The 13,259-nt window shown below is 37.9% G+C and overlaps 2 protein-coding genes across 3 annotated transcripts in view; both read right to left on the bottom strand.

Moving 5' to 3' along the window:
* The window catches only part of LOC110462932, a 25,691-nt gene extending 25,007 nt beyond the window's left edge, over window positions 1-684 (bottom strand). Inside the window, exon 1 of one of the 2 annotated variants that reach the window (XM_021517185.1) lies at window positions 632-684. The gene's annotated coding sequence lies outside the window, so the exon portion shown is untranslated. The remainder of the gene's footprint in view (window positions 1-631) is intronic. The other variant, XM_021517194.1, reaches the window with a different exon arrangement.
* A 3,480-nt stretch (window positions 685-4,164) lies between these two features.
* LOC110462925 (actin-3) lies at window positions 4,165-12,145 on the bottom strand. Its single transcript, XM_021517174.1, has 2 exons — window positions 11,938-12,145; window positions 4,165-5,200 (listed from the first exon to the last, which is right to left on the bottom strand). Exons 1-2 carry the CDS (start codon window positions 12,061-12,063, stop codon window positions 4,196-4,198), a joined length of 1,131 nt encoding a protein of 376 aa, XP_021372849.1. The 5' UTR covers window positions 12,064-12,145; the 3' UTR covers window positions 4,165-4,195.
* Window positions 12,146-13,259: the final 1,114 nt, after the last annotated feature.

Genomic DNA, 13,259 nt, shown 5'->3' with positions numbered 1-13,259 from the left:
CCCCCGCCCCATCATTTTTTTTATTAATATCACTATAGTGGGATTGGACTAGGGACCGCCAACCCCAACCCGACCCCCACCCCCAAAAATATCACTTCAGTGGGGTTAGTGGGATTGGACAAGGAATAGAGATAATCAGAGTATATTATATTATAGCGTTCAAGAGCGTTCAAACTCAACGTAAACACGATTAGACAACCATAGAACCCCCACGTTGACACAAATTTACAATAATAACAGGAAGTACATAGACTCCATTCATACGTGTAAATCACTTGATATTCAATCTACATTTCATATTACAAATATAAACATTAGTTGTGTTATTCTTGCTACAAATATTTTGAGCTTTAATTTCCGTTGAAGAGATCAGTAAAGAGAGCAAGTCGATCAATCAATACCATGTCTATTTCACTGACGTCACTACCTCTGTAGCAGGTGGCCATGACCGGCGCTGTTGTTTACCTGGACGAGAAAACTGTAATGATATCTAACGTATCGGGTAGATACCCGTACAAGCTGTGGAGTTTTTAAGGTTACCTTATAAACTCTATCATAAAGATAATATTGATATCACTTGCTTGAATTATTAATTATATTAATCTGGCAATTAAAAATTAATCTCTCTTACCTTCAGGTGGGTCCAGTAATGTACCTTGTATATCCGTATATTCAATTTTCCAAGTATGATATAAATAGATTTTGACAGTGTTGACGTGAATGCGATCAGGTCACCAAATCTCATAGTAAGTAACGTATTATCGGCGATGAACACAAATTGAGATATGATTGTCGTAGACTCGTCTGTTTTAAACTATTTCCTCGTCTGTGAAGATTTGATCCTGCTTTTGTATTGAATAGGTCTATTATTTACGGACTGCGGTCTGACTAGGTAAAGATTAAATGTGTTGAGGACCTTTTCTTGTTTTTAAATGTTACTTCTTTAAGTGAGATTACTTCTAGTGTTACAGCCATTCCGAATTGATCGTATCAAAACTCCGAACGGTAAATCTTTGCAACATTTCTTTCAGGTTCGGGTGCTACTTTGGTATGGTCAGAATCCCTAGAAGCTTGTGGATCTCTTGCTGTCTAACACTGGGTGGATCTTTATAGTTGAAACGTCTGTGGGGGCTACTCCCCTTGCATCACTATTTCTATAACTACTTCACAGATCAATAATCCTTTATTGATCATTAATTATCAATACCGGTTATAACCAATCGTTTGCCTAAATGCATCAGTTAGTCAGTTATTTACCGGTCCTGTATATGTAATATTTCTCTCTCTTTCTTTCTATATAGTTTATATGTGTTTGTAATTCTAGCTAGGAGAGGACTAATATAGGCATAGCCTGTTGTCCAAACCTTTTGATTTTTTAATCAAATTTACTGAAATAAAATAAAATGAAATGAAGTTCGGGTGCTACTTTGTATACGTGACAAAAGCCGTTTCCCCCTCAGGTACAGCAGTCGAACTTACATAATGTGTATACATTGTGTAGTTTGGACCAAATGCATTATGTATTTAAGGGTTGACGCTAATTTTACTATTTTCTTTGATCATTGACACAGTCAGTAGTGCCGTCTGATGGGTTCACCATGACAGAGGGACAGACTGTCGGTGAATTGAAAAACGTTTTATGTAAGGTTAGTATGCATACTATTTTTCGTCTTTGCGTATTGCAGAGTTATCTTTTCTTGTGAGCAGGTATTGATTGTTACGTCATTGGTTTGAGGGAGAAAATTACGTCGTTTTCTCAAAAATTAATGACGTTACTCTCACAAACCAATAACGTAACAATCAATACCTGCTCACAAGAGAAGACAACTCTGCAATACGCAAAGACGGAATTGGAGGTCATATGTACACTTGCAATTGATTGTAAATAAATTATACTTGTATGATCGTAATTCAACATTTTATCACAATTATAATTGTATTTGTGGAAATGTATAATTGCAAGTGATAAGGGATTTGACTACATTAATTCAGTTTAAGAAATTATTCAATGCAACAAAGATTCATTATGCATGTTTTTTATGCATTTCGTAAATTCTTATTTTTAACTGTTTTTAAACCGTTCCTGTATTGTTGTTTGTATTCTGCACTGAAATCAGCCGGTCTGCTTATCACACCTAAAACATCTGGATTATTTTCATATTCGTCCGATGTTTTAATAGAATTGTATTGTTCATGGAAGTTGTTTTATGAGGCTTTGCTCAATAGATCAATCTTTGGATTTACCTGAAAAGATCAATACACATTTCTGTTGATCATCCGAGTTTTAAGAAACTGAAGAAATACAAAGAAAGTCAATGCATACAAATTCTGTGATTTCGTTGATGAAAATAACAAAGTTTAAAAAAAAGAAAGACTTGACGATCACGAACATAATTTCATTCTAAAGAATCTGAACTATTTAATGTAGCACATTCAATTGGAGAACACGCATAATTTTCTTCGTAATATCAGAAAAAAATCCCATTCACAAAATCAGGTAGATGGCAGCTGATTGGAGGAACGGCCGAAGCACTACTGACTGTGACGTAGATCAAAGAAATAACATCAAAGTTTTGATTCAGCGGTGTGTAAATAAGTCTCACCCCTTGAAACATAATGAACTTGGTCCAGCTATAATGATTGTGTCAAGTCAACTGTAGTACCTGATCAGGGGAAGCGGCTTTTGTCACGTACAAAACATAGAAGCATCCAGAACATCAAAGAAATTTTGCAAAGATTTACCGTTCGGAGTTTGGATACGATCAATCCGGAATGGCTGTTTACATAACTTACGGTTCTGTCGAAAAGGAAACTATTACAATAGAGCGTATTTGTGTTTGAAATATATAGTATTTATCAATGTGAGTTACCTAATTGTTTGTGCTACGTACCAAATGCATTGCAAATTCAAACCGGAGACTCCTTTTTATTTTATCTTTATTTTCTTTAATTAATTCCAGACAAGTCATATACATGAGGAACCGTCTGAGGATGGAATTCATCAGCTACGGTCCTTTACATTAATACTCTCTTAATTAAGCATACATATTCAAGTTTTATCATGATTAATATTCTGTGCAGTCCAAAAACATAATATCATAAGTGTGCCTTGCCAAATTTTAGATGCTTGACATCTAAAATGAAATCAAAACATAAACCATTATTTCTTAGCCCCGATGTCCAAAACGCACTCACCGGTCAGCATGATAGATATTTGGTTGTGTCTTCAGACAAGGCATCTTATAACCTTCCTTTATTGCAATCACTTTTACATTGCCAGCTAGCAAACAAATATAGATTTGCTCGATAATCAAGAAACCCCTGCCTATGCATTTTCCATTTTTTTCGAAAGACGAAATACTAGCTAAACACGCTTCTGTGTTACAATTTTTCCGAATACCTACTCATGATAAGGATGCGGACCTGCCTCGTTTGTGATGGATACCGAAACTTCACAATAATCCTCATAAGCAACATTTTACCGCTGACTCTTCTTGTTGTCCAATTTTACCATTACCATCCTTCTCAGCGCCATCTTCCGTACCATTAAATCAGTTTTACAATCGTATTATGACAATGTATACTCTAGAAGAGGATCATCCTTTTCTGAAAACATGTTTCCTCTGTCAAACCTTTTTACTTTTCGACCCTTTACACTAATCACACCTCATACCAAACTGAAGGAACGTCTACGTTCTCTTTTATGTAGAGTTTTCTTTTCAAGGAAAGGCGAATATGCGCTTGTAAACAATTTTTGAACATATTTTGTGAAAGCACAACAAAGGCCAAAATGATATATACCGAGGTTGATATTTTTAGATTGACAGTATTTTTGTTGAACTCGGTGTCAAGATTTTCCAGCAGACTGTAGGCATCCCTATGGGAACATACAGTGTCTCTTCAGGCCTAATTGTTTTTGTTTTCATACGAAGCTGACTTTGTAAAAAAAAACTCTGGATCCGTCACTGTATTTATACACAACTTAAGAACAGTTTAACCGAAAATGTTTTTTTTTCAATACAGGTAAACAAAAAGTTTAACGTCGAATATTTTTTTTATTTCGTATTTTCATCTTGATACGTATAGATATGATTATATGAATATGATTACAGTCAATCTGTAGAATTCAATATTACAAGATAAGATCAATTATATATAATGGTCATTTATAGTTTGATCATGGTCGTTCAGACGTTTAGAAACATTTACGATGAACAATGCTTGGACCGGATTCGTCGTACTCCTGTTTGCTGATCCACATCTGTTGGAAGGTGGACAGAGAAGCCAAGATGGAGCCTCCTATCCAGACCGAGTATTTCCGTTCTGGTGGAGCAATTATCTTAATTTTCATGGTCGGAGGTGCCAGTGAAGTAACTTCCTTCTGCATTCGGTCAGCTATCCCAGGGAACATCGTACTTCCGCCGGAAAGAACTATGTTTGCGTAGAGATCCTTACGGATGTCGACGTCACATTTCATTATACTGTTATAAGCTGTTTCGTGGATGCCAGCATTCTCCAGGCCCAAAAATGCTGGTTGGAAGAGAGCTTCTGGACATCTGAATCTTTCGTTGCCAATGGTGATGACCTGACCGTCTGGTAATTCATAGCTTTTCTCGAGACCTGATGAAGTTGCTGCGGTCTGCATTTCCTGTTCAAAGTCTAATGCTACAAACGCCAGCTTCTCCTTGATGTCCCGGACGATTTCCCTTTCAGCTGTGGTTGTGAAGGAATACCCACGTTCCGTAAGAACTTTCATGAGGTAATCCGTAAGATCTCGTCCAGCGAGATCTAACCTCAAGATAGCGTGAGGAAGGGCGTAACCTTCATAAATTGGCACTGTATGACTGACGCCATCCCCAGAGTCGAGGACGATACCTGTGGTACGACCGGAAGCGTACAGGGACAGCACAGCCTGGATAGCCACGTACATTGCGGGAGAGTTAAAGGTCTCAAACATGATCTGGGTCATCTTCTCCCTGTTGGCCTTGGGGTTGAGGGGAGCCTCTGTCAGAAGGACAGGGTGTTCCTCAGGAGCCACACGGAGCTCGTTGTAGAAGGTGTGATGCCAGATCTTCTCCATGTCGTCCCAGTTTGTGACAATACCGTGCTCGATGGGGTACTTGAGGGTGAGGATACCTCTCTTGCTCTGGGCCTCATCGCCGACATAGCTGTCCTTCTGTCCCATACCAACCATCACTCCCTGAAAACACATTTACATATCACGATTGAAATAAATATTATCATAGATTGCATGTAAATGGTAAGTTATGGTACCGGAAGTAACAAGTCTAAGTAACAGTAACAAACATACAATTACATTGCAAATATCCAGTATTCAAACGAATGGTCGTATGAGGCGACTTATGCAGAATTTGAGATTTTAGTCAATGTTCTGGTGGGCAAATGTGATATTGATGAATCCGAAACTGGTCTGATTCACGCAGAACAGCATGAAATTTACATCCTCCCATAATAACCTCTTTTTTTCTATTTTTTTCTCTTTAAAATAATTCCGCGTCTTGACACACTCGTTTTGCCATGTTCTACCGTGTCGCCCTCTGTGACCCTGTTGTTTGTGCGTGTGTATGTGTGTTTGTTTCGTTTTCGTTCTTTTTATAGACCGGGACCGCGTGGTCACGTGCAGCCTTGTTGAGTTGATTGACCGTTAAGACAGCTTTCGGCACATTTTGATTTGTGGTGGATTGGCATCCAAGACTATCGTGTGGCTCTGTATACCTGTAGCCCTCTGTGACGTTTTATGTGTTCATGAACGTTCAGCATTTAGGGGAATGGCAACAACTGGTTCACCCGTTGTCAGTATTCCGTCTTTTCGTATTGCAGAGTTATCTGCTCTTACGTCATTAGTTTAGCTGAGAAAATTACGTCGTTTTCACAAAAAAATATGACGTTACTCTTACAAACAAATGACGTAACAATCAATCCCTGCCCACAAGAGCAGATAACTCTGCAATACGAAAAGACGAAATAACGTAACCGGGCGGAATGCTGTGCTGGGTGCCTTCGACATGGTATTTCAGTGAGATAGCACTCCAAAGTCGGCATCAGATGCGCGCTATCATAAGGAGGTAAATACGCCAACATACCCTATCTCCAGCGAACTAACACACATGCACACATACATTACACACATGGTGCCACGTTCTTAAATGACCTTAGCTGTTGACAGGACGTCAAACCCTGTACAACCAACAATCCAACAACATCTTCAAGACAATTGTTACGTCACAAGAATGAATGAGATGAAGAAGAAGAAAATCGCGTTAAAGACGAAAGGGCTGGTGTTTCCTCTGTTTTAACTGAATTTACCAATTCAGAAAATTCCATTACAATTATGATTTAAAGACTCTCAAAATGCTTTTATTCTACAGTATATTAATGAAACCAACTGAATCTTGTTTGCTTTTTTAAACATATTTTCGAAAATGTGGCAACCTCTGTTTTTGAAAATTTGTTTGGCAACCTCTGTTTGTGAAATAAATCTGTTTCTATCCGGAAGATTTTTGTTTTAAATCAATTTAGTATTTTTCTTGTAATTGGCCATTTAGTCTCTATTTATGTATGACAGAGCGGGGTTGCGGGGGTTGGGGGTTACTGGTTCGGTCCCCAGCGGAAGCACACCACTTTCTTTTCTGTTACAAGTAGTATCTCGTTGGTTCCTCGTATAGTTTAAAGCTGTGCTTGTAGACATGGGGTGGGGAGTGGCCTCTGAGCGATCATTTGGTAGAATCTCCCCGGTTTGAAGCTTCCAGTGGCAATTGCCCGATTTCCTGTGGCCCAGATATCTATGTGTCAAAATGTTTAAGTCTGGTGTCAGGGCCACCAGATATCTATGTGTCAAAATGTTTAAGTTTGGTGTCCGGGCCACCAGATATCTATGTGTCAAAATGTTTAAGTTTGGTGTCCGGGCCACCAGATATCTATGTGTCAAAATGTTTAAGTCTGGTGTCAGGGCCCCCAGATATCTATGTGTCAACTGTTTAAGTCTGGCGTCAGGGCCACCAGATATCTATGTGTCAAAATATTTAAGTCTAGTGTCAGGGCCACCAGATATCTATGGGTCAAAATGTTTAAGTCTGGTGTCAGGGCCACCAGATATCTAAGTGTCAAAATGTTTAAGTCTGGTGTCAGGGCCACCAGATATCTATGTGTCAAAATATTTAAGTCTAGTGTCAGGGCCACCAGATATCTATGTGTCAAAATGTTTAAGTCTGGTGTCAGGGCCACCAGATATCTATGTGTCAACTGTTTAAGTCTGGTGTCAGGCCCACCAGATATCTATGTGTCAAAATATTTAAGTCTAGTGTCAGGGCCACCATATATCTATGTGTCAAAATGTTTAAGTCTGGTGTCCGGGCCACCAGATATCTGTGTGTCAAACTGTTTAAGTCTGGTGTCAGGGCCCCCAGATATCTATGTGTCAAACTGTTTAAGTCTGGTGTTAGGGCCACCAGATATCTATGTGTCAAACTGTTTAAGTATGGTGACAGGGCCACCAGATATCTGTGTGTCAAAATGTTTAAGTCTGGTGTCAGGGTCACCGGATATCTGTGTGTCAAAATGTTTAAGTCTGGTGTCAGGGTCACCAGATATCTATGTGTCAAAATGTTTAAGTCTGGTGTCAGGGGCACCAGATATCTATGTGTCAAAATGTTTAAGTCTGGTGAAAGGGCCACCAGATATCTATGTGTCAAACTGTTTAAGTCTGGTGACAGGGCCACCAGATATATATGTGTCAAAATGTTTAAGTCTGGTGTCAGGGACACCAGATATCTATGTGTCAAAATATTTAAGTCTGGTGTCAGGGCCACCAGATATCTATGTGTCAACTGTTTAAGTCTGGTGTCAGGGACACCAGATATCTATGTGTCAAAATGTTTAAGTTTGGTGTCCGGGCCACCAGATATCTATGTGTCAAACTGTTTAAGTATGGTGACAGGGCCACCAGATATCTGTGTGTCAAAATGTTTAAGTCTGGTGTCAGGGTCACCAGATATCTATGTGTCAAAATGTTTAAGTCTGGCGTCAGGGCCACCAGATATCTATGTGTCAAAATGTTTAAGTATGGTGTCAGGGCCACCAGATATCTATGTGTCAACTGTTTAAGTCTGGTGTCAGGCCCACCAGATATCTATGTGTCAAAATATTTAAGTCTAGTGTCAGGGCCACCAGATATCTATGTGTCAAAATGTTTAAGTCTGGGGTCAGGGTCACCAGATATGTATGTGTCAAAATGTTTAAGTCTGGTGTCAGGGACACCAGATATCTATGTGTCAAAATGTTTAAGTCTGGTGTCACGGTCACCAGATATGTATGTGTCAAAATGTTTAAGTCTGGTGTCAGGGTCACCAGATATCTATGTGTCAAAATGTTTAAGTCTGGTGTCAGGGTAACCAGATTTCTATGTGTCAAAATGTTTAAGTCTGGTGTCAGGGCCACCAGATATCTATGTGTCAAAATGTTTAAGTCTGGTGTCAGGGCCACCAGATATCTATGTGTCAAAATGTTTAAGTCTGGTGTCAGGGCCACCAGATATCTATGTGTCAAAATGTTTAAGTCTGGTGTCAGGGCCACCAGATATCTATGTGTCAAAATGTTTAAGTCTGGTGTCAGGGCCACCAGATATCTATGTGTCAAAATGTTTAAGTCTGGTGTCAGGGCCACCAGATATCTATGTGTCAAAATGTTTAAGTCTGGTGTCAGGGCCACCAGATATCTATGTGTCAAAATGTTTAAGTCTGGTGTCAGGGCCACCAGATATCTATGTGTCAAAATGTTTAAGTCTGGTGTCAGGGCCACCAGATATCTATGTGTCAAAATGTTAAAGTCTGGTGTCAGGGCCGGGGGAAACTCGGGCTACACTGGCACATGCATCAGGTTTTCGTATAAATTGATAGTTTTGATCAAAGAATGACAAACCTCTTTCATACACTTACATTTATATTTCCTTTTTATAGTTTCTAAATCAATACACCAACTCGACATTTTATACCTAAAACAGTCATGGAAAAAATCAATAATGTTTTCTAAGGGGTGGGGCCACGACTACCATAATTTGAATTTATCACATAATGTACTGTGTTATCCAGTGAATATACCAATGTAATATTTCTTGCGTATTGACCGATGTAATATGACCTATCAGCCCTGTGATTGGATGAAAGTTTCAATTGTTTCAGTTTTGTCGTCACGCCTAGGACAAGTACATGACGTCATAGACTTACGCAATGGAGTCAAAATGGCGACTTTTTACATTTCAAGGTTGCATGAAAATTGTCGTTTTACACGAATAAATGACACAAATCTTGAGTATGTGATAAAAATGATCTTTCACTCGTTTTCATTTCATATGAAATTGATGAAACTCGTCACGAATTTTGAATTTTTGCTCGCCAATGGCTCGCTAAATTGAAAAAATACTTAAGACTAGTTTCATAAAATTCAAATAAATGGAAACTCATGTAAGATCCTATATGTATAAAAAGTATGTATATTGTACACAGAACTATAGTCGCCTTTTAGGATCGTTTGATGGAATTTCTATTTGGCTCAATTAGTAGTGCATATAGGGTAACTATCTGAGATCTTCACCAGTGAAAATGTCCTTTAGATTAATTGGTAGAGCGATGAAATGGGATGTTGGGGGTCGATCCCGAGTAAATAACCGTGTTTTTCCTTTTTCCTTTTTCATATTTATATAGTCATTAGGCTTAATATGATAGGTCCCTGCCTTGAGTGCTCCGGCACTTTACACGTGCTACTGTATCTTGCATGCATCAGACTCAGAGTGTATTCTCGTGGCTCTACCTAAAGTCGTGGGTAATTTTCAATTTTGCTGAATAATAATTTTTTATTAGAATAATCGGAAATAATATTCTCGAGAACGACAATTTTTAACCGCAGAGCAAAAAAGATTAAGCGTAGAGTCACCTTTGGCGCGCGTGTGACATCCGGAACCATTCCGATATGACTCAGACTACTACATGCGATCGGCAGTTTCCGCTCTTTCGATAGAGACTGCCATATATGGTGATTTCTGCTTAAACAACAACTGTCGTGTATTAGAAAATAGTATCAATTGGCAGTTACAGCTGCCTAGTTTAGTTATCCATATCTAATTAATACGCTTTAAGTCCTGTATATTTATTAGGCAAATGAGAGTCTTTCGAGCCGATATTTTCACTTTGGTTCGTTGTAGGCCGTGACATCGTTGTGATCCACTCCGCTTCCGGTTGCATTTTGAGTAGACATACAATACATACTCAGTGCTAGTTAAATTTAATGTAGATAGTAAATTGATTACCAGTTTCATTTAAGATGTTGCACAGAGGAGCCATGAGGACAAAGCACACTAAATCATTCAGGTGTATCCTCCATTTTATCTGAGTAGATCTAATAACTGTTTCATTTTTTAAATATATATTTTTTTTAACTTTCAATAATATCTGAAAGTAGATAAAGCGGTCTAATGCGATTAAATTGCAGTCAACTTCCAACAGAAATACCTCTGGCATGAGTTTGAAACAAACGAAAATGTATAGGTAAGTTTATATGTTAAATTTCTTCTACATTCGCCATTGCAATGCATGGAGTATACATTTTGGTCAGGTGCCATTAGTGTGACGTCACTGATCTGATTGTGACAACATTTTGACTTTGCAGTTCCAAGAACTCCTTGACCCGTATTCATGAACCGTTTTCCTGCTCAAATTCAGATTCTGTGTTCAAACACAATTTCTAGGTCCAGTGATAAATAAATGAAATATAACATTTTGTCCGTGATTTGGATTAACTTCAAGCGGAAAACTGTTTAAAATTTGTGCACTTTACATTTTTACCATGTCGCAGTTACAAGCGAGCTACAAGCAAGCAGAGCGCGTATTCATGAAGCCGTTCTCATGCCCAAGCCTAACTTTTTTATTTGTTTATAATTATCAATAAAATATTATTTTGTAAATGATTTAGCAATAAAAATAAAAAGACTTAAAGCCAAATACTGTTTGCGATGTTAACATCTGACCTTTTGATCGTTTGACATGATTCAAGTGAGTTACAAGAACATAGCTACTCCATCAAATTGTAAATATAAGTATGCTTGTTATAAATGGTGTTATGCTCCAAAAACATGGGTTTCTAATGTGGCCAAATATTTTTTAAAAAATGTAGGGATTTGTTTTAGTTTATTACCTATAGTAACACGAATTTAAGGACCACAGCCCCTTTCTATAAAACATATATTGCTTAAATAACGTTTAAATCTTTACTTTCCTGTATAAATCAGGCCCCATATTCAGGAAACTATTTTCATGCTCAAACATGAATTCTGCGCTCAAACGAACTTTTTCTGTGACCTAATGATATGACGCAACATTATTAATTCTGAAGTCTTTAGTGAAATCATGGCACTGAAAAAAATATTTTTGTCTTCAAATTTAAGTTCCAACATACAATTTTAAAATTCTGATATTTCAATAATTGAAGATCGGAATAAGGTATTGGCCTTGAGTCAGAAATCGGAGTTCTAGAACAAGAATGTTTCATGAATACAAGTACATATGCATACGTCTGGTCTTTAAAGGAAGTTGTAAGATATGTTTTTCATTATTTGATGTTAACCAATACATGTTTGGTCACCACGTGAATACAATTGTGTTTCTTCAGTTAATTTCAGGTTTTCTTTTTTTCTTATTAAATAAATATAATAAATTCTGCAACCCCGGTTCTTCAGTTATTGTTAAGACAGTTGTATTTTTTCAGTTTTTTTTTAATATTTTAACATATTAACTTGTTTCCCGAACAATTTTTTTGAAAGTGACACGTTTAAAAGATTGCACTATGGTTTAGTAATAATAGTTTAAATCTTGTTCTAAGAGTCTTGCTAAATTTCCATGTACGTTTTTTTATAAGTGTTAGAAATACCTGATGTCTTGGACGACCTACGATGGACGGGAACACAGCCCTGGGTGCGTCATCTCCCGCAAACCCAGCTTTACACATTCCGGACCCATTGTCCACAACTAAAGCAGCTAAATCATCCTCGGCCATGACGGAAAGTTTCCTTTGATTGAAATTCTATGTTTTCGTTGAAATTATACACAGTCTTTTGCCTCCAACTCTTTTTAAAACTATGAACACGAAGCTCAAAGTTCCTATATTTAAAATAAGTACGGATTCAGTGCGTCATATCTAGAGCCTCGTTCTGGCTTTGACCATATTTGGGAATGTTGAATGTCCCATATAAGGATATTCACCTTTCAGTATTCTAGTTGACCCCGCTAAGAACAATTTGTTTCCTATTTTATATAGACAATGAAATGACAAATCAGTGGAAAGCATATGTTGTGTAAATGAATGATTATGTATATATTTGTCGCGTGGCGCTGTATTCAGCGTCAATGCCACATACCTATTTGTATATATATGGACACACCCATCCTCGTCACACGTGCGACAGATTCGCGCTCGTTATTTTTATAATATTATAAACTGTCGAGCCAAACATGGACTGTCTTCATAATTTGAACCATTCTTTCCACACGATATAATTCAATCAATTCACAAGCGTATAGGTGACACCACAGGGACCTGATGATTTGTTACACCTATATTTTGACCTAAACTAAGGTGTTCAGAGTAATTTTACACGGTTTAGGGGTTAAGATCTACTTTTTATCGAAAATTGATCTAAACCTCTTAACGTGAAAAGGGTTTGGCATATTTACCGAGATATTAACCCATTAAACGTGTAAAATTCCTCTCAATACCTTATTAGGTCAGGTCTATATAAAGCTGTAACAAATTCTCGGGTCCCTGTGGTGTTCATTGTTGAAGGCTTATTCTGCAAGTCCTTTACCGATTCCGCTAGGTTGTTGGATTGAAACATTTACATTCTTGGATCAGATGTTTTATCTTTAAAGTATGTTTTCTTTTGATACAACTACCGTATAGTTTTACAGCCTAAACCCGATTGTCAACAATGAAATACCTTCACATTGTGAGATACAAATATATATTGCATGGAAATTGCGTTGTCCCCGAATTGGAAGGGTCTGCTTGTTGATTAAGAACAGCCACAGTTTCTTCTGGCCCTTACACCAGACATCTATCTGTCAAAATGTCTAAGTCTGGTGTAAGGGCCAGAGGAAACTTGGGCTACATTGCAGAGATAAATGACGGACTAGCCCCTCGGCCCGACGGACTATCCCGAGTCTGTCTACAACACCAGACTTTGACAGTTTGAC

Source organism: Mizuhopecten yessoensis, unplaced genomic scaffold, assembly GCF_002113885.1.
Source record: "Mizuhopecten yessoensis strain PY_sf001 unplaced genomic scaffold, ASM211388v2 scaffold1471, whole genome shotgun sequence".
In the NCBI taxonomy this organism is placed as follows: Eukaryota; Metazoa; Mollusca; class Bivalvia; order Pectinida; family Pectinidae; genus Mizuhopecten; species Mizuhopecten yessoensis.
This window is presented reverse-complemented; position numbering and strand designations above follow the sequence as displayed.

What these genes read in the sequence shown, in the direction of transcription:
- LOC110462925 (XM_021517174.1), bottom strand. Translation starts at nt 12,063, where the DNA reads ATGGCCGAGGATGATTTAGCTGCTTTAGTTGTGGACAATGGGTCCGGA. An exon ending in TAGGTCGTCCAAGACATCAG is followed by an intron (nt 5,201 to 11,937) that starts GTATTTCTAACA and finishes ATGTGTTTTCAG; the next exon opens with GGAGTGATGGTTGGTATGGG.